At 38.4% G+C, this 20,449-nt stretch overlaps 4 protein-coding genes across 5 annotated transcripts; 3 read left to right on the forward strand and 1 right to left on the reverse strand.

Moving 5' to 3' along the window:
• Positions 1 to 77: 77 nt before the first annotated feature.
• Positions 78 to 2,679, forward strand: cisha (cytokine inducible SH2-containing protein a). The gene is made up of 3 exons (XM_020628930.3): positions 78 to 711; positions 1,355 to 1,518; positions 1,729 to 2,679. Exons 1-3 carry the CDS (start codon positions 692 to 694, stop codon positions 2,223 to 2,225), a joined length of 681 nt encoding a protein of 226 aa, XP_020484586.1. The 5' UTR covers positions 78 to 691; the 3' UTR covers positions 2,226 to 2,679.
• On the reverse strand, positions 2,591 to 9,955 carry hemk1 (HemK methyltransferase family member 1). The gene is made up of 11 exons (XM_020628929.3): positions 9,534 to 9,955; positions 8,588 to 8,761; positions 8,388 to 8,479; positions 8,204 to 8,297; positions 7,974 to 8,111; positions 6,384 to 6,448; positions 6,237 to 6,286; positions 6,044 to 6,149; positions 4,045 to 4,140; positions 3,625 to 3,735; positions 2,591 to 3,400 (listed from the first exon to the last, which is right to left on the reverse strand). Exons 1-11 carry the CDS (start codon positions 9,594 to 9,596, stop codon positions 3,337 to 3,339), a joined length of 1,053 nt encoding a protein of 350 aa, XP_020484585.2. The 5' UTR covers positions 9,597 to 9,955; the 3' UTR covers positions 2,591 to 3,336.
• Positions 9,956 to 10,203: 248 nt separating this feature from the next.
• Positions 10,204 to 15,411, forward strand: nprl2 (NPR2 like, GATOR1 complex subunit). The gene is made up of 11 exons (XM_020629053.3): positions 10,204 to 10,606; positions 11,441 to 11,532; positions 11,660 to 11,828; positions 11,929 to 12,037; positions 12,879 to 13,015; positions 13,467 to 13,564; positions 13,870 to 13,906; positions 14,446 to 14,539; positions 14,671 to 14,788; positions 14,894 to 15,036; positions 15,128 to 15,411. Exons 1-11 carry the CDS (start codon positions 10,526 to 10,528, stop codon positions 15,193 to 15,195), a joined length of 1,146 nt encoding a protein of 381 aa, XP_020484709.1. The 5' UTR covers positions 10,204 to 10,525; the 3' UTR covers positions 15,196 to 15,411.
• A 145-nt stretch (positions 15,412 to 15,556) lies between these two features.
• On the forward strand, positions 15,557 to 20,143 carry zmynd10 (zinc finger, MYND-type containing 10). Of its 2 annotated transcripts, none has more exons than XR_010666412.1 (12): positions 15,557 to 16,166; positions 16,923 to 17,031; positions 17,167 to 17,283; positions 17,372 to 17,425; positions 17,587 to 17,739; positions 17,855 to 17,943; positions 18,074 to 18,168; positions 18,251 to 18,423; positions 18,879 to 19,004; positions 19,092 to 19,213; positions 19,281 to 19,422; positions 19,895 to 20,143. XR_010666412.1 is itself a non-coding variant. In XM_020629109.3 (12 exons), the coding sequence occupies exons 1-12, from the start codon at positions 16,078 to 16,080 to the stop codon at positions 19,992 to 19,994; spliced, it is 1,353 nt and encodes a 450-aa protein (XP_020484765.2). In that variant the 5' UTR covers positions 15,557 to 16,077; the 3' UTR covers positions 19,995 to 20,143. The 2 variants fall into 2 exon arrangements, 1 of the variants encoding a protein (XP_020484765.2); XM_020629109.3 differs by having other exon boundaries at positions 19,297 to 19,422.
• The last annotated feature ends 306 nt before the right edge of the window (positions 20,144 to 20,449 follow it).

Here is a 20,449-nt window from a genome sequence, read left to right on the forward strand (position 1 = left end):
GGGCGGAGTCAACCCTGCAATTATTCCTGGAAAGCGGATAGGGAGAAGCTGCCGCGCGGTTCCAGGGAGCGCGCGCCGGTTTCAGCGAAGGCACGAGCCGCTGGGTGAAACAGAGGGAGAACAGCGGCCGTGACAAAGCTCAGCAGCAACATCATGAGAACATACTAATAAAATAACTGAAGTGGACATTTTCACTGACCAACTAAAACAAAGAGATGAAAGCTGTCACGAAGCGAAACAACCGGCCGCTGTTGGTGCGGTCGACGTGACGTCAGAGCCGCCGGTGCGCTGAAGAGTTCTCAGAATAGACTTCTAGGAAACAGTACATTTTAAAAGCCAAGCCTTTACACTCTGTCCTTCACGCATTTGGATATCATTCTGGCTACAACACACTCCGAACCGCTGCTGTTGAATAGACTTTGAAGGCTTTACATTATTTCTGTTTTTATTTCACACGGTGTTCGTGTTTAAAGTACAGGAACATCGGACCCTGTTTGGATACGCGGAGCTCTTCCTCGTCTGTCTTGTTTTTCGCCAATAACACACAGACTTGTAGACTTGTTCATATCGAGTCTAAGTTAAAGCCTTCTTTTTGAGCTGGATGTTTTTCGTTCACGCACGCAGCTTTGTCATATTCCTTGATAAAGAAGATTTATACTGACCGGATAAAACATAGGATTCAAGAAATAATATGATCCTGTGTGTACCAGGGTGAGTCATGACTTTTCTTTGTGTCTGTGTTTTCTCCTTCCTTGTCCTTTCAAGGGAAAAAAAACTTTTTATTTCGATACAAATTACTTGTAATTTAGAGTTAAATTTGAACTGTTTTGACAATGTACATGAGGCTATGTAAGGGGGGGACTAGTTCTTAACCAATTATGTTGATCTATATGTTATCTACAAACAAGTCCTGTTACACCAGTTAAAAAAAACTTGAAAAATGTCTTTATCTCTAATAGGAACCATATGTCACTTTTTAATTTAATCTTCATTTAACCAGGAAAGCCTGACATAGATTATAATGCCCTTTTAAGAGTGTCCCGGCCAAGACGGCTATAACAAACAGAATACAAAACAAAGGTAGCCTATAACAATAAACACCACTAAGTCAGTATGACGTAAACATTTGGTTAATAAATCATTAACATGCTATATTTTGAAGGAGTTGTGTTTTTAAGCTGAAACCGGGCAAGACTTCCACTCTCAACACTGAAATACACGTAGCCTAATGTAAGATTTGCCGTGTGCATTAATATGAAAGTGCAAAGCCAGCAGTGAGTGCTTGTATAGGCTATGTGTATTTAAAAAAAAAATATATATATATTTTAAAAGATTGTATTCATTTTTTCTCCAGACCTAGAGCTCCTCTGCCCCCTGCTCCGTCCACTGAAGCCCAGCGGGGCATGCGGGCAGGAACGGTACCTTCAACCTCATGCCTTCAAAGCACCCCTCCACTCTGGGACCCGACAAAGGACCTCAGGGCTATCGCCAGCAACTTCTGCTATCTGGAAAATTCAGGTATACTACTAGAGGGGCACAGATCCTAGCCATCAATATTATTTAGAAAAATCCCCATATGCTCTGTTTTGAATATTTGATTTTTTTTGTTCATTGTGATTCAATTGCATTACTTGCTGTGTTGTGGTAAAATAAAGCGACATTCAGGGCAGTGGAAAATGCAGCAGTTGCTGTTCAGAGTGACTAATATTTAGGAATTTGTGTGTGCAGGATGGTACTGGGGAGCAGTTACAGCGTCTCAGGCACACGCTGCACTTCAGGAGGCATCCGAAGGAGCTTTTTTGGTACGGGACAGCAGCCACCCTCTGTACATGCTCACCCTTTCAGTCAGGACTGCACGCGGCCCCACCAGTATACGGATACAGTACAGCGGTGCACAGTTTCTCCTGGACTCAAGCTCCCCGGCTCGTCCCAGCCTGTCATCATTCCCCAATGTGCCCAGCCTGGTGCAACACTACATGGGACCCCAGAGGAAAGTAGAAGAGAGGAAGGTTGAGGAGCAGGCTCCTTCAAAAACCTCTCAGCAGACAATTCAGGACACATCGGTGGTGTTAAAACTCAAGCGGGCTGTGTACAAGCCCCAAGGTCTCCCGTCATTACAGCACCTCACCCGGCTCGTCATTAACAGACACTCAGACTGCCACGAACAGCTACCACTCCCAAGGCCTCTGCTGCGTTACATACAGGACTATCCCTTCAAGGTATGAGGGTCCTCAGTCCATTATTCTGACTGACTTGAAGGAAAAAAACAGTAACAAAGGTCCATTGTGCCTGTGGGTGATTCTGCTGCTCCAGCTGTTGGAGGCCAGTCATGGAAATACTGGACACAGGTCGTGTTTGTTGACGAAAAAGAACAAATTCAGTCCATACTGATGTGCCTGGTTTCAGACTTAAAGCGTCAAGTACTTGGGGGTCGGGGGGGGGTTGAACAGACCCAGAAAAGACGACATTTAAGCAAACGGTACTGTAATCTACACTTGTTTAATGATGCATAAAAATGTCCTTATCCATTCACGCTCATCAGTTTTGGATTTAAATGATGCTATTAAGTAGTACACTGATTCCATAGAGACATATTTCATGTAATTTTATTTTTTCTCAGTAAGACGTTTTTTCTACCTTTTACATGTGTACATTTTTCTATTAAAATAACCAACTGGATTCTCACGTTGTGTCCATTTTATCCGTATTCTTGCGTTGCTTAAAAATAGCAGTATTACTCACAGGGTCTAAAGGAAAAACTGCCATAATCATTATTACAAACCACCACATGATGACTGCTCTTGTGACACTTGGTTACGAAATACACTTGCCTTCAATCACCTTTGAAACACAAAGACTTTGCGGCCTTTGAGCTTCAAGTGTTTGAGACCCAGACTGTGTGAGGAACCGAAGGCCACATTGTGTGGTTTTTTTTTGCTCAACAATGCACACACAGCCTGCATCTGAGTCAGCGAGTGGACAAGTGAAGGGGAGGACCGTTCATCAGCGGATTCACAGAACTACTGAGTGCTTCCTGGGAAGAGGGCGAGATTCTGGGAGGGAGGGTTCTAAGAAAAGCCTCGGTAATTACCTTCAGCTTTGAGCCTGCTTTTGAGCTTCTCACACACATTTTTTTTTAATCCTGCCACAGGATGTGATCACAAATGTTGGCGGATTAAAAGTGCAGTAGCGATGTGTAAATCATTTGAGCCTTTGCAAATTGGGACTTTTTAGTGATAGAATCAATGCGTGTGCATGCTCCCTGGCTAAGAGGGGGCAGGGGAGTGGCGGCTGTGGCAACCTGGGTTAAAGCCAGCGTAATAGGATCTCAGTTTCTCAATCCAGATCCAGCTTGTGGTCCTTGTTTGACTTTTCTTTCTGAAGGATGCAGAATCGCGGCCTAAGAAACGTAAAAAAAAAAAATAATCACTGTTTGCATTGTGGCAACAATTAATTTTGTAATTACATTAAATTGAGATTTAAATCAGTGTAGCTTTTCCTTGAAATCAAATAGGCAGTAATGTGCCTAAAAGATCAATAACAATCTTGCTTTGACATGAAGTCACAGCAGGTTCAACGATAAATTGACTGTCACATGAAGGCTGAGAGGTTTTCTGGACAGACCTGTTATTGATGTCGCACCTCGTCTCCATATAATGCATCTCTTCCACATTCGCCTCCACCCACCGCTGAATGACTGGGGGGTGTCTGGGATCTACCTCCAAGTAAACACGTCTGTTATTCACAGGAAAAAGAGCACAAAACAGATTCAAAATGTTTTTATCAGCAAGACAGGATTATCAGAAGCAATCTTGAGATGAGAGCAGCGGCTCATGTTTTGAACTGTTTTCACGATATGAGTTTTAAAGCTTAACTCATTAAGAATGCAACATGATACTGTGTTTTTCAGAACATGCTGTTCCTATGACGAGCCGCCGCTGTTAGGAATTAAACCCAGGTGTGTGTTTCTATGTGTGTGTGTGTGTGTGTGTGTGTGTGTGTGTGTGTGTGTGTGTGTGTCTGTCAAGCAGTAGAGTTTCTTACCCATGATTTGACAGAATCTGTGGAGCCTGAATCAAAATCTGTTTGATCACTTTTAGGCCATCTTTACCTCCGTCTAAAGCAGCGTGGTCTTCAAACCTTGGGGCAGAGTATGCATGTATAGCTTTAATAAGTTATTTTGAAGTCACATATTTAAAAAAATATATTTTCCAAGGAAAATATCTGATCTGATTTTTATAAGGTTTTAACAATTTGTGCATTTTACAAGTTCTGTCTTTAAAACAAAAATACATTTAGTGTGTGCATTTTCAAACTAACATCATAACAAACCCCATGTATAGCCTTCAAATGTTCACAAACAATGAATGATAGTGAGTAGAACATGGTATCACACTATTAAACTGCTGTAAAGACAAAACAACCGACACAGTAAAAGGTTAATTTAGAGCAGACCTGATTCTTCTCAATACTTTAAACAACATCTCCTTTGGCATATTATTGATGTAATGGCAATATACAATTAGAAATGAAACAGCAACTTTATTTGCAAATAGCTAAAATAGCACTGAACACATTTTTAACTACCAACAGCTGAATAATTAGAGCTTAATTCAGCTAAAGCTAGCTAACCAGGTAGTCACTCAATGCTTCAGCTAAAGCTTATTTTACTCTTCCCCTGTCACATCTTTGTGTAATGGGAACAATGAACATTTATTACCTAATTTATTGCCAATTTATTTAGTCATTTATCATGTATAAATTAGAAAATTGTTCAGATTAGGGGCTATAAAACCGTTTGTCCGCTAAAATAGCTAAATTAATCTTGAAAACATCAAAAATCCACGACTTAAAATACTTAAATGATTTATTTACAGTAACAAATAGATGATCATGATCAAATAGATGATGGGGGAAATCACAAATTTCCCCCACGAGGGATCAATAAAGTTTATCTTTATCTTTATCTTTATATTGTCATCAAACAAGACTCAATACATCAATCATCTAGGTTTAGTGGTTACAAACAGTGATTTTAATTTGTACAAAAAGCTGATTAAAGCTACAGAATAACTGTTTCGTTTGTTGATTCTGTCTTTCTTGCATTTCCATCCTAAAATCTGTTTTCTTTCTAAAAAACATCAAATGCATTTTCAGTTCCTTTTTATATCAATTATTTTTTTAAATTGAAAATTTAAATATATTATGCTATCCATTAGTCACACTGATTTACCCAATCTAACAAACTTTTTAACTTCAACATTTCAGTGCTTTTGACAGAGCACTCTCTGTTTAATCAGTGAAACAGCAAAATTGAAGGAAGAAAATGGTATACAATGTAATATAATGTAATATAATGTTGTGTTATGTAGTTTAATATCATATCCATAATGTAATATAATATAATATCATATCCATATATCATATACAGTATATAGACGCTGTCTCTGTCTCAGGCCAAGAGACTACATTTTTAAATTAGCCTAGAGCTAACTCTGGTATAGCTGTACACTGTCCCTGTCAGATCTTCATACTTTTTCTAAACGTAACTTTGTATAAGCAGTTACTTAATTCCTTGCATGTAATCTTACATCAGTATCTATTACGTAACTAAACACAGTGCTACCCATCATTCATTAAAAGTTTATAAAAATGACGCATTTGAGTTACGTCAATGATAAAAAATTAAATACACCTGCTCTCCCTTAAGTGGGTGTGCTCTCTTTTTACCCTTTAACTACAGTTATATAATATCATACTTCATACTATATAATATCTAATAATAGGTTTTAAAAGGTTTTGACTTTTCATTCATGATTCACATGGACTAGTTTTCAATTTCTTGTCAAGGGCTATGTTTTTTTTTTACCTTCTTCGATTATACATCAATTAGATACTTCATAGGAGGGGGTTGCACCTGTCAACAAATCTATTCATTTATTCAATTATTATTTTTCAAATTGCATGATAGTTTATTGTGCTTATAACTTCTAACTATGGGGAGGTAGAAACATTTGGGAGAGGTGGAGTGTGTTGAAGTCACCTGTATATTTCACGTTGTAATAACGTCATATCTTCTGAGAACAGGTACGGAGGGTTACTGACCAAAACTGAAACAGTGTTACAGAGGCTCAACACAGCTTCAGCATCTAAAAAAACCCACAAAAACATGTTTTATCCTCAGTGTGTTGATTTCTGTTATTTAACAGCTGCAATGAACTGCTTTCACTTCTTACCTTCCATTACATCGATATGACAGACCTGTAATCTGTCCTGAAGCCCCAACCTGCATGAAAAGAGCATGTTTCATCAGACTTCAACTTTACCCCTTACCCCGAACAACAGAAGTAATCATGAGGGACGTTTTAAACAGCTACAAGTACCTCACTGCATTGTGTCTTGTTAAATCCACTGCATCCTGACTTTGATCCACTGCAATGACTTGAAGCTTGTGAAAGAGAAACAAACAGCGCACTTAAAACTTCTGTTAACTGTTCTCTGTGATAAAGTCATATCTATATTTCAAGAGGACACATTTCTACAGCGTTGTGTAATCTGTTTACAGTGAAGAGGTAACAATCAGCAGACATAAAAAAGCTACCCATTTGACAAGATATTAAAAGATACTTTTGGATATATGCACCGCAACTCTGTGATGTTAAGAATATAGTCTACTCCTGGAGTGCCTGTGACTGAGTGGTTAGTTTGAGCGCCTCCAATCCAACCTGCAGCTCCTTTATCACACGTCATTCCCCACCCTCTCACTCCTCGATTTCCAACTCTATCCGCTGTCCTGTCTCTCCATTAAAGGCCCAATAAGCCCAGAAATAAATACATAAACATATATATACCATGTATATATTAATAGTCTATTCCACAAAAAACTATTTTATTCATGCATGCATGTCAGTTGTACAGCTGTTACTAATGTCATGTTTGTTGTTATCATTTAACCTAAACAATCATTCAGCCTTTAAAATGTCAAACTTGACGCATGGCCATTACCTGTTGCAAACACCAACACTGCTCCCTGAGAGTTCCTTTATTAGTCCGACCAGTAGAACAAAAACCCAAAGTCTTCAACTTATCATGACAGGAGGCGGAACAATTATCCACTTTTTTTTTATTCTAACCAGTTCACTTCCCTTAAATACCATTAATCACCATATTAACAAGGTGGCAATTTTCCCTCCACAACACACTCAGGGTGAGAAGTTGTTGTTTTCTTGTTGTACGGTACTGTGTTGTAACTAGTACATAATGCAGAGAATCTGGAAATTGTAACAATTTGACTGCCTTTAAGCCCATATTTCAAGGTAAAACAAAATTTGATAAACCATTAGCTATAGCCTCGGACAAAAGCAAAGTGCTAAAATAAGCTGGCGTTTAGTGGTAGCTAATGGTTTAATAAATACACATCGCACAAAAAGTAAGGAAATTTGTGTTTGGTAGATTATTTCTTTGTTGTAACAATGCTTTTTGGCAATACATCTTGTAGGCATTTGTGAGATAAGCAGCAGAGCCGAGTATGTGGGTTGCGCCCATGAAAAACTTGCCAAATCTTCTCTGTCAAAGCCAAACAGCTTGTTCTGCTGTTGCTATTGACTCTTGTTTTGAGCTTACTTTTTGTGCGATGTTTATGTTGTTTTTACTTGAAAAATTGCCTGAACTATCATGACTTGTCTGATTCCCTAAATGTTAACACTTAAAACCAAGAACTCAACAGTAGGACATTATCATAGCACATGAGAATGACATCAGAGGAATTTGGCTCCTATGTGAATATGATCAATTGTAATCAAAAGTTGGTTTTACACAAAATTCCCAAGGCGTATCCTCTGGATTGCGATTGTCTGCCAGAGTTAACGGTTATCAATCCTTTAGTTAGTTAGGTTAAATATTTCAGCCTGAATCAAAGTGGTAAAAAGTAGAATACATTTTTTTTTCTTCTTCTTATCAAAATCAACCCTCACCTGAGGCAGACTCTTCAGCAGACTTAGAGAAATGGCTCCAGAGCCACATCCCACCTCCAAGCATGTTAGCAGGGCCTCGTCCCCCGCTCCTGTCCTGGGCTTCATATTTAAGTCTGAGAGCACGAGTTCAACCAACTCCTGCACCAACAAAGAAACACGGCTGTGGTTATGTGTCAGTGATTCTTAAGATAAGACTGTAATTTGAATATGTGGCTCTGAATGTCTTCAACCTCTGTTTCAGGTCTTGGTATGAACACAGGCGGTCTCATCTTCAGTGTTAGATCTCTAAAGTCCCACTCCTCGATAACATACTGCACAGGCATTCTGCAATAAACGCAATCATTTACGAGTATTCTCAGAAAAAAACACAGAGTGTAACTTCAGCACATTTTCACATGAAGAAACGTTATATACCCTGACAGGCGCCTGGTGCAGAGCTTCCATATCTGCTCAGTTTTATCTTGGCTGAGAAACTCTGTTAGCTTGCCCTTCTCTACACTTTCCATCTGGATAAAAATAGGGCATGTAAGAAGAGGAAGGGATGCTGTTAAATGAGAAGAAGAATATTCAGAAAATATGTCAAGCAACAGAGAAGTCAGCAGATTTCAACTTACAGTTTTAGCCCCGAGTAGATAAGCAATGATGTAACTGCTGGAGTGGTCAGGCTCTGTCACTCCCATTTCTTCAAAGTATCTCTTCCATAAGTCTGCTGCCTGACGTGCCGTGATCCTGTCTGTAGGTAAGGCCGGAGCGCTGCATCTTCGCACTGCATTGGAGCCCCAAATTCCCTAAAAGCATGTTAATGAATTGATAAATATACATCTACAACAACTGTGTATTCCTGCTGTGGTTAGAGGTGCCCTTATTGACTTCCCTAAACGCTCCTCAGGGGAATCACCATAAATATCTAGGCTATAGATATACTCAAATTTAAAAAGCAACATTTAATAAAGTTAAATGTCTCATCCACAACATAACAAGTCTCATTACTTCCCCTGAACAACAGAAATAAGTAGCCTTCTCTGTATGCTGGGTTACGAAAGATTATCAGCTATTCCTTTACAATCTACAACCTAGTTAAAACTTTATATTTGGGGCTCTGGTAAAAACTCTTGCTCTTCCAAAATGTTATAGGTATTTATCATCTGAAAACTGACTAACCTACCTCTGTAATGTTGACGTTTAGGCAAACTTAATAGACATGTTGAGTTCTATATCTGTATCCTTTTTGGTATTCAGTTATTTTGTCCTGATGTGTTGCTATGTGTCCTTAAAGCTTTTAGTCATATTCGCTACAATTCACAGCACACATATTTTATCAACTCAAATAAACAAACAACAACGAATAACGACTCAAACTGCTAATGAATCAACCAATTACTTGTGTAATATCAAGTGCATTAGTCTGTAAGGTCAGCTGCTGTAAGAAACTAAGAAACTACTAGCCCTCAATGTAAACTCGTGTGCGTTTATTACAATTCATCTGCCTGATTCTCAATGTCTTATTCTTGCGTTTTGTGAAATGTAAAGTGGTAGTTTAGTTTAATGTTTGGACGTTACCTTTATTCCAGCCCTCTTGCATACAAAGCACCTGAATCCTGCACTCAGTGATGTCCTCCACATGACTGATCTAAACAGTCAGCTCTTTACATCGCTAGTTTAAATATTGCCATCGACTCCACTTGCTGCGTCCTTCTTGTATTAATTTGCTTTGTTTACTTACTATGACATAGTTAGTAACCTATGTGAACATTAAACAACAATTGATGTAGTCTGTGATAGCACGCGTTGACATTGTTGACAGTGTTTCCTACGAATAATGTCTCCACGTGCGTCGCATACTGCGCAGAGCTGACCCTGATGAACAGTGTTGCCTTTATCGACCGTCGAATATATAAGATATTTGCTGATCAGCTTCAAATGAACACATTGAGCTCTGATAGACTGGAGGTTTCGTTTTAGTGATACTGCAAATGGTCATGATAAGCCATTTTATAATATCGTTTATACATTCAACTTCTGCTCAAAAAGTCGTAGCATAACCAAATCAGCGTATTTTAATCAACCTAAGACTATGTGAAATACAGCTTTTTGCCGAAAAGGTACCAAATGAAACATTATACAACAGGAAATGTGTAATTAATATTTTTGTTGGTTAACAAATCACGCATGCTCTTCTATCAAGAGTTTATTTACGACTTCCGTTGTTTGTATTGCTAAATTACGAGGTGCTCCTGAAGCCGTCGTTATTGTTGTTCCCAAGTCTGGTGTGCCTCAATGTGTCGACTACTGGAGAGTTTATGGACAATTTTACATTAGTTTGACTGTATTTCTTCAAAGTACGGTGATAACACATTTACTGGGACGCAGTTCAGACCCCGGACCGGTCAAATGTATTTCACAGGTGGTAATGAGCCTGTCTTTCAACATTAAACCTGGAAGCTGACAGCTAGCTCAAGTTGCTAAATAACAGTGGAAGGAAACAGTAGATTGTGTTGTAAAACTAAAAGGGCATTGCCGAATATTGATTGATTTTGTATTATTATTTTTCTATGATGGGCATGGCAACTCGTATCGAGTGTATCTTTTTCAGTGAGTTTCACCCCACACTGGGTCCTAAAATTACATATCAGGTAAGTGTTCAGTGTCTTGTATGGGCTTTAACATTATGGTCAAAGCTGTTTTGATAAGTACTGAAAATGTCATATTGGTTGCCCTAGAATCTCTGAATAATTGTTGTAGAGGGTGGGATGAGAGGGCTGTGGTTTGTGTAAAATGAATGAATGGGATATGAATGTACATGTCTTTTATTGATTTATTAATTCTGTTTGTTTATTTATTTTGTGTTTTCTTGTTGTGTCTTGGGGTATGGATAAAGTAAACTAAGTCATATGTTATTTTATTATATAGGTTGGTAAAATATTGTTAATTAGATCCTGTGTTGGAAAGCATTAGATTTCATTAGAATAATTCTAAAAAATATATATTTTATGTGATCTTCTTTTGAGGTTTTGGTTATCATAATTTGATGTTAGAAACTTGAAGTACCTGGGAATTCTGAACTAACTTTAGCTTCTTTTGTTTTGTAATGTTTAATATGTGGAACAAACTTTCCAAGGAGTAACACCTGTGGCCATAAATCTCCCAGAGATTCATCCATGTGTAGGACGGAGACTATTGGGAATTATAGACCATTGATAAACACTTAGTCTTGGATCATATTATGTATCTTTAATGGCTTTCAGGTACTTTAAAAAAAACATCTAATATTTGAATATATCCGATTCTTGTGGGGGGGATGAACACGGATAAACACGAGCAGCAGTCCTGGGATAGACTCTCCATCGTTGCACTGTTGTCATAGTGAAACAAAAATGACAACCACTGATCGTATGAAGTTCTTTGAACCACTTTACATGTTGTTTTATTTTGACATATAGTGTCTCCCTTGTCCTCTCTCCTGACAGGTCCCAGAGGATTACATCTCAAGGGAGCTGTTTGACACAGTTCAAGTTTATATTATCACCAAGCCAGAACTTCAGAACAAGTTAATAACAGTGTATGTAATCAAACACCCCTTACCTGTCTCATCCAACATTCATTTTTTCACCATGACATCTGTGTTTACAACATAGCCTCATTTTCTATATCCAACTATCCTTTTGTGCCTTTAATATCTATTTCAGCACTGCCATGGGGAAAAAGTTAATAGGTTGTCCTGTGTGCATCGAACATAAGAAATACAGTCGAAATGCCCTCCTGTTTAACCTCGGCCTGGTCTGTGATGCTCAGACTAACACCTGTGCCCTGGAGCCGCTTGTGAAGAAGCTGTCTGGATACCTCACTACTCTGGAGGTGCAGAATAACACATCTACAGAGTTGTATTTTGCGTATGTCATCAAGTTTTCAGTTATAATTTGTCTCAGAGAGGATCTTATATCTTTTTGCGTTGCAGCTGGAGAGCAGCTTCATATCCAATGAGGAGAGCAAGCAGAAACTTTTACCCATCATGTCAACCTTGTTGGAAGATCTTAATGCCACAGGAGCCTGCACACTGCCTATAGGTACGTTAATGTATCAAACTCTGTTTATTACAGTTTCCTATGTGGCAAATAAACACATGCTGGAAGTGCTGGTAAAATGTAAATGATCAATGTGTATGAAGTGTGTTAATAGGGTTAACAGTTAAAGCTAGTTGTTAATTAAAGTGTGTTTTGTTTGTCGTTGCTTCTCCTTTTGTTTTGAGAAGTTTTTCAGATAAAGTTTCAGTTGGACCAAAGTCACAGGCCAAACAGCCTTTAATAAAAAGTTAGTGGTATTTTTGTTTCATAAATGATAAATACCTTCCCACACATAATAACAGTTAACAGCAGGAAGTTGCAAAAAGTGCGGTCTATAAAGAGAGGAAATTAAATTAGTAAAACATGTGCTCAGCAAATGCTAACACGGATGTGTTCAGAAAAGGTCTAATTATAGTTAAACTCATGGGTTCAGTTTTACTTGTCAGTTAAGCTGTTAATCTGTTTAGACGTAACATGACAAACTCCCCCAGGAAATCTTAATGAAAACAAAACATACAATAACAGGCCTTCATCTGTTCAGAGAAACCCATGTTTATGTGTGGCCTCTCCACTGTTCAAACTGATGTGTCTTAAACTCATCAAAAGGAAGATAAAATATGATAATTTTAAAGTGCTAACTTGATTAATATTATAACCAGTGGTTTACTTTATTCTCAACTTTGTGTTTTTGGTGGGAAAAAAACAGTAGTTACCTTTAACTGTATTTTAACCCATAATAAAATGTTTTTTTTATTTGAAAACCAAATGTGGATACAATGACAATGATATTTGTCGTGATTATTTTTGAACCATATCTCTTTCTATGTTCTTTTACTGAATTCAGATGAATCTAATACCATCAACTTAAAGCTGATCCAGCTACGAAAGGACCCCCCGATCGTGCAGGAGTATGATGTGCCTGTCTTCACTCAGTGCAAAGAACATTTTATCAAGTCTCAGTGGGATCTCACGACTCAACAGGTACGTATGCCATGTTTTGATTAAGATATGTGCAAAACTTATTAATCGCACAATGCTTTTTTTATTCTGTCAACTTTTTATCATTAATATGAACTCCCAGACATTATTTTAGGAAAGGACTGGAGGTTAAAATTAGGGCCCAACAGATATGTAATTTTTGGGGCCGATGTCAATATCGATATTAAGGAGAGAAAAAAATCACATTCTGATATGTCGGCCGATATCTTTCTGAGATCTTTTTTTTTTAATGGTGAATAAATATTAGCCGATACCGATAGTCGCTTATATGCTATTATCGGCCGATATTATCGGCTGGCGGTCGGGCTCTAGTTAAAATGTATGAGGAAAAGCTGTTTGTGGTTCAATAATGGGTGGTTGCTATAATTAATTAATGAGTCAGGGGCTTAGTGAACGCCAATAATAATGTTTTTATGTTTGTTGTGTCCTGCAGATTCTGCCCTACATTGATGGTTTCCGACACATCCAAAAAATCTCAGCTGAAGCAGACGTAGAGCTGAATCTGGTCCGCATTGCTGTGCAGAATCTGCTGTAAGCACAATTGAGCGAATAAAGGGCAACGCACACCAGAGCAGCCCGACATGCGTCCAAACACCATCGGGCTTTGTTTTCTATGTACACTGGCATCGTCCCAGGTTCATGCACAACAACACGTCCGGATAAAAAACACTGTCATGTTTCTCAGCGCTGCTGGTTCACGTTTTCTTGGGGAAAACTTAAAATTATATGTATCACATTTACACTGTAAATTGTAAGATGCTCCATGGCCTAGTGTGTTGTGTGTTGCTCTCCAGTGTTGTAAGAATTATTATTAAATCCTGCTTTTTCCTTCACAGGTATTATGGGGCCGTGACCTTGGTGTCAATCTACCAGGTACAAAGTTTAACTCCCACACAACACAACACACAAAACTAATCCCTGTTATTCCATTTCGGTTTGTGATGTAATATTAGGGACACTGTTTGTTTGTTTTTACTTTTTACATAAGAACTTTTAGTACAATGATAACAACTAGCGAATAAGGTTAGGGTTAGGGTTTTGATTTACAAAACACAAGAAGGACGTATGGACATGAGCTCATGGAGGGACATGAGCTCATACACACACACACACACACACACACACACACACACACACACACACACACACACACACACACACACACACACACACACAAACTTTATATGTAGTAGATGAGGAGGCCAGCAATGGAGCAGTCTGAGTTAACAGACTGATTTCAACTATTTACTAAGAGAGTAAAATAACCAACATGTTATGATTCTTTAACAGCACTAAATATTCTACTTTAAATATGACGACTATAAAGTATAAAAGGTTTTTTAAAAAATGTGTAAGAGTACTACTTTTTTTCCCAGTGTCTGATCATCATGTGCCTTCCTTCCTCTCCCCAGTATTCAAACGTATATTGCACCACCCCCAAAGTCCAGAACCTCATAGATGACAAGTCAATTCAGGAGGAGTGCCTCGGCTACGTCACAAAGCAGGGTAAATCAGAGACCGGAGAAATTAAGTGTGACACTTGTCATACATATTGGGACATTTTACATGTTTTTATAATATGCATATTAATAAAATTATCTGCAATTATAACTAATTTGTATATAACTGTCTTTCAGGTCAGAAGCGTGCCAGTCTGAGAGATGTGTTCCAGCTGTACTGCGGATTGAGTCCAGGAACCACAGTCCGTGATCTTTGTGCACGCTACTCGCAGCAGCTTCAGAGGGTTGATGAGAGGTGAGCATCAATCACCTTATCACATTCTGAGAAGACTTTAGAGCTCTGGGGAAGGTCAGGTCAGAGTGACACTTATTTTTATTTGTCTCTTGTGTTGCCTATCAGGAGGCTGATCCAATTTGGACTGATGAAGTGTCTGATTCGACGGCTGCAGAAATATCCCGTGAAGGTGATCCGCGATGAGCGAAGCAGGCCGCCTCGACTTTATACCGGCTGTCACAGTTATGATGAGATCTGCTGCAAAACAGGCAGGTTTTAAAGCTCTCTCTCTGTTATTATTATAACTAATTTATTTTAAAGTGAGTAAAAGATAATGTTTAAATTGTGCATATTTTATAGGGATCAGTTACCAGGAGCTGGATGAACGTTTGGAAAATGATCCCAACATAGTGATATGCTGGAAGTGATGTGACATGAACAGAGCAACAGACTGAAAAAACAGAGATGCCTCAACCAAAGATGCCTTCAGTGAGCGGAATAACACTGGAAACAGAAGCAGTATTTTCAACTTTTTTTTGTTAAGAGCTTTGTTGACATTTGTCTTTAGGTTAAGTGAGGAAGATGATGTTTACTAATATTGTACAAAGGAAACTGTGATTAATAAAATACATTATATAACTGTGTGACATTGTTTAAATCAAAGCTCAAAAAAGTCTTAAACTTTGCATTAGATATCATTTTTAAGACACCCTTAAAGAAAGTATGCTTAAAGAATATCTCATTGATCAGGCTTAAAAATGATATTTATTCATTTTTCAATAAGGGACATTTTCAACACAAATTTCATCATCAAGAAGTTGAGTTATGTACTGTGTAAGGAAGGCTAACTACTACTTCATTACTTTACTTGAAAATGTATTTTAATACACAGCGTCAACCATTTGACAGCTATAGTTGCTTTACAGTAAAACATGATACATATAGAAGGTTATTGCTATTTCAGTCTATAACAAAGTACTTAGCAGTAGTTTAAACAGTAACATGCTTGTCACATGTATACAAATGTTTACTTAAAACATTAAAGTATATTTTGCTCGTAAAATTTGCTTTCATTTTGCAGTGTACTGCTGTTCTAGACACTTTATCTATTTACTTGGAGATGCACCGCCCCCCTCTGGCGGCAGGGAGGTGCTGCGCTCCGCGTGCGCCTAGTTTACAGTCACCATGACAACCACTGGGCGAGTAGGTGACGGTATCGCTTACATTAGTTAACTTCGACGGACTGAAGTAAACAGTGAAAGCTATTGCCCATTAACTTGAGTTTTTAAGGAGTCGTTTCCTACAACAAAATGGACGTGTCTGTAATTCTGCCTGTCGAAGCGGAGGGGTTTGTTCAAAGTCTGGAAACTTTCTCTCTGAAGGAAGTAGGCTCTTCCAGGTAAGATGAACCCACTAGCTTCAGCCAAATTTAACAAAAAAAAATAAGAAAGTGGTTCATGAATTGTTCAAATAGAGAAGTTTTCAAAAGTCACCTCACAGTCTCTCGTGAACTTCTTATCAATTTAGGAGTAGCTCAGTAACCTTCATCGTATTTGTGTCCTTCTTTAAAATGAATTAAACATAGCCTAGGCTAAAGTGAGTTATCATTTCAGTCAGCCTTGGCTTGTCCTGCCTGCCCTTTTTATGTTTTTCGTATTAGAGCCCATTTGGTTTAACGTCAATTAAATCATGACCCACAAATAAGTAGCCTATGGAAACGTCTGTTTGTATAATTGTATTTTATTTGCTCTTATCCTTTTTCCATTTCAAGGGAGCAAGTACAAAAACTTGTATCTGAAAGACTCCAGAAGGCTATACTGACAACTTGTTTCCTCCATAAGATGTTTTAATAAAAACACAAGATAATCTGAATATTAAATTCCAAATAAAATGTAATGCCTCAAGCGCTCAGGTATAACCTCTTAAGTGTTATGAAGAAGTTTAAGTCAAGTGAGCAACAGCAACTTTTTACTGAAGGTACTTTAATTCAAAGAGTAAGACATAAGAAAGCCTACATTTTCAGAACGGAGAGTATGCCTCTGATTTTTGGGGAGCTAATTTAGGACATAGATAAATCTGAATGAGCATCCCCGCACAAGGCTATGAAAACAATGATTTGCAGTGTCATGTTTTTTCTGTATCTGTGTGTTGACAGGTGGTTCAAACAACACGAGTACGTAGAGAAACTTAACATGCAGGCGATATTGAACGTTTCTGCCACATATGATGAGTTTGTCAAGGAGCTCCTGGTGTCACATGGAAAGGTATCTACTGCCTTTTACATAATGTGTTCAGATCTGCACTCTTGTTGATATTACTGAGTGTTACACTTGACAGTATGATTTAGACATCAAAGCATTATTTTATCTACAGTTGTTTTCTTCCCCTCCCCTCCAAAGATATCGGTTCTGGTAGCTGAAATGATCCTTGTTGAAGTGTGGAAACACAAAGTTTTCCCCATCCTATGTAAACTGCAGGATTTTAATCCCAAGAACACATTTCATCTTTACATGGTGGTGAGTACCTAACAAGATTTAAAATGATAATGATCACCCTGCACTGCTCATAGCTGATGTTGTGTGTTCTTTAATGTCTCCATCTTAGATCCACCATGAAGCCACGATAATAAACCTGCTTGAAACCATAATGTTTCACAAGGTCAGTGTGTAAACCAAAACATAACCTTAAATGATATCAATCTGCAACATATTTTATATGTCAAAGCATATTAATACAAGGAGGCAGTTCACCTCTTGGGCTCTTTTTGTTCTACATTTGGCTTTAGGTGAAGTCTTGACTAAATTTTGAGTATTGTGTAGGATTCCTGTGAGGCAGCTGATGACTCTGTGCTTGACTTGGTGGATTACTGCCACCGCAAACTCACCCTGCTAGCCGGCAAAGCAACAAGGGAGGACAACACGACTCATGGCCAAAAAAAACTGACAGGGAACACCATTATGTCCTCTATGGAGGTACAAGAGCCTCAGATTCTGGCTATTATTTATGTTTACTTTGTTCAGAACATCGATGAAAACTATTCTGTTAAATTAACTCAATTAATCACATAAGTCTTTTTCTTTTGTGAAGGAGTTACAGTCACAGAATGCTGACTTGGAATTTCAAATCTCACTGAAAGCGCTCTCTGTGCTGCGCTACATCACGGACCACACTAACTGGTAAAGATGTGGCCTGTTTATCACAATAGAAAGAATAATTGATTACCAAAATTGTTGCAGTTGAAGTAATTTGCCATCGATTAATCCTCTCTAGCTGAAAGAAATAAAGAACATATTTTCTGTTTTACAGCATCAGTGTTATTAATCGCATGCTGTGCACCCACAACATGCCGTGTGTACTTGTTCAGCTGATGGACTGCTGTCCTTGGAGCCGCTGTAGAGAAGGTACAACTATCACAGATGTTTGTTAAAATTCGTCCTTAAATATTGACATGTATACATAGTCAATGTGTGACCTTTCCTTTAGGTGTGGTGGAAAAGTACATAAATGGCAAATGGCAGAAGATTCCTCCTGAGGACCATTTAAAGATGACCAAACTTGATGGTCAGGTCTGGATTTCACTTTACAATCTTCTGCTGAAGGAGGACTGCCAAAGGAAGTATGACTTCAACAGCTTCAACAAGAGCCAGCTTCTGAAGGTATTCTATGGTTTGAGCCTTGATTGGCGCCATACATCTGTCAGTGACATCTAACATTCTTTAATATAAAGGCTGCATTGCTGCTCTATAACTTTCGATCATCAATGTGTAACTGATCTTATATCATCAATCACCTCCTCATCCCCTGCAGAGTGGCTGCTGTATGTTATCTGTTTACAGAAGCATAGGAAGTGTTCACTTGCCAGATCATTGTCCTCCTTGTTCTTAAAACACAGATTCAGTCTCCAAGGGTTGTTTTGACTAAGATGTTTCCTCCTATTATACGCTTTCTCATCCTCTTCCTGCCACATTAATTATATAAGCAGAGAGTCTTAGACGTCCTCTTGTTATCACTTTTTTGTACATAATACAGTCTGCTTAAGTCGTGTTGAAAAATGTAACTCTGATTTTGTATTTCTTGCTGCTGCATTATTGTTTGTGTGTTCATGTGCCAGCTACGAGGTTTTCTGACAGACGTGTTGATCGATCAGCTGCCAAACCTGGTGGAACTGCAGCGTTGCCTGGCTCAGCTTGCTGTCACGGACCCTGACCCGCCTAAAAAAGAACTCATTTTAGAACAAGTACAAACCCAAACAGGCTCACACATATTTTTATCAAAACTACTGAATGTCCATGTATGTTTACGTTAAAGCCGGCTTTGTGTATAGATCCCAGAGATGTGGAGCAACATTGTGAGAGAGAATTCTGGGAAGTGGAAGGCAATAGCCAAATACCAGGTCAAAGAAACATTCAACCCATCTGAAAGTGACTTGAGGCAACAGGCACAGAGGTAATGAGAAAAAAACACAGGTCTGAGTATTGAAGTGTGATAACTAACTTATTTTTTTTTTTTAAAGTTGTGTTTTTTTTAAGGTTGGCCCAGACGTACAACTTAGATGTGATGGAGAGTTTACTCCCTGAGAAGCCAAAATGTGGCTCCTGTGGGAAAGAGGCTACAAAGAGGTGCTCTAGATGTCAGGGAGAGTGGTACTGTCAGAGGTGAGCCTTACATAGATAGATGTCAAGCAGTAATGAAAGCTGCTGTATCTGCCTGTTGTAGTGAAGAAGAAGCTTTCCTCAGATCCTGATTGAATCAATGGCATTTCAGACATAAGTTGCTAAAATAAGGCTTGTAGCAGGACCAATGCTCCCCCTATTCAAAGGAGCCTGTGGAGTTAGTCTGGTTAAACTACTTAGGCAATCTTCAGTGGATGGATGCATGGATGGACGGAAGGACAGATGGATTAAAGCACGGAAAAAAATTATTGAGTTGTGATCAATAAAGTAAATGTATCTATTGAATATAACCGGTAACTGTGTTTTATGATCATAAATAACATAACCATTGATCCACAACTATCTGGTCTATCTTCAATACTGAAATATAGATAATATTTTTGCTGCTAAAGGTGATTTTTTTTTTTCTGCTGATTTAAAATCTTGTTCTCATCTGTTTGTTTTTATTTTTCAGAGAATGTCAGGTGAAACACTGGCCTAAACACAAGAAAGCCTGCCAGCTGATGGCTGAGGCCACCGAGAAGATTCAGAGGGACCTACAGACCAACAGCTAAGAGGGACAGAAGAAAAGAGAACAGATGTGCACGTGGATGACGCAAAACTGCAAAACTGCAAAACTTCATTTCCTGTTTCAGAATATTGTGTCCCTTCCTATCATCATATATCTTGGCAGTGTGTTTAATAAATCTATCTTCTTACTTTTCTCTCAATAGATTTTTTTACACAATTCATTGGCATCAAATAAAAACTTGAATTGTTGCCCAGTGCTACAGCATGAAAGAGGATATTGTGAAATGACAACAAAATCTAAACCATCTAAATATAGACAGAGTCACTTATTTATCTGCAGCCAGTTATAAATCCTTGCTGGATATGGTGGTTCCTCTTCTTGGTTCAATATTCCTGTAGGTTATTTTCAGACTTGACCCTCCATGTCTGTTGGTTTGTTGACTTTCTGCAGAGGAGCTGATCTTCCAATAGGAATAGGATGATAAATGCATGATAGATA

This window comes from Labrus bergylta, chromosome 5 (genome assembly GCF_963930695.1).
Source record: "Labrus bergylta chromosome 5, fLabBer1.1, whole genome shotgun sequence".
NCBI lineage: Eukaryota > Metazoa > Chordata > Actinopteri > Labriformes > Labridae > Labrus > Labrus bergylta.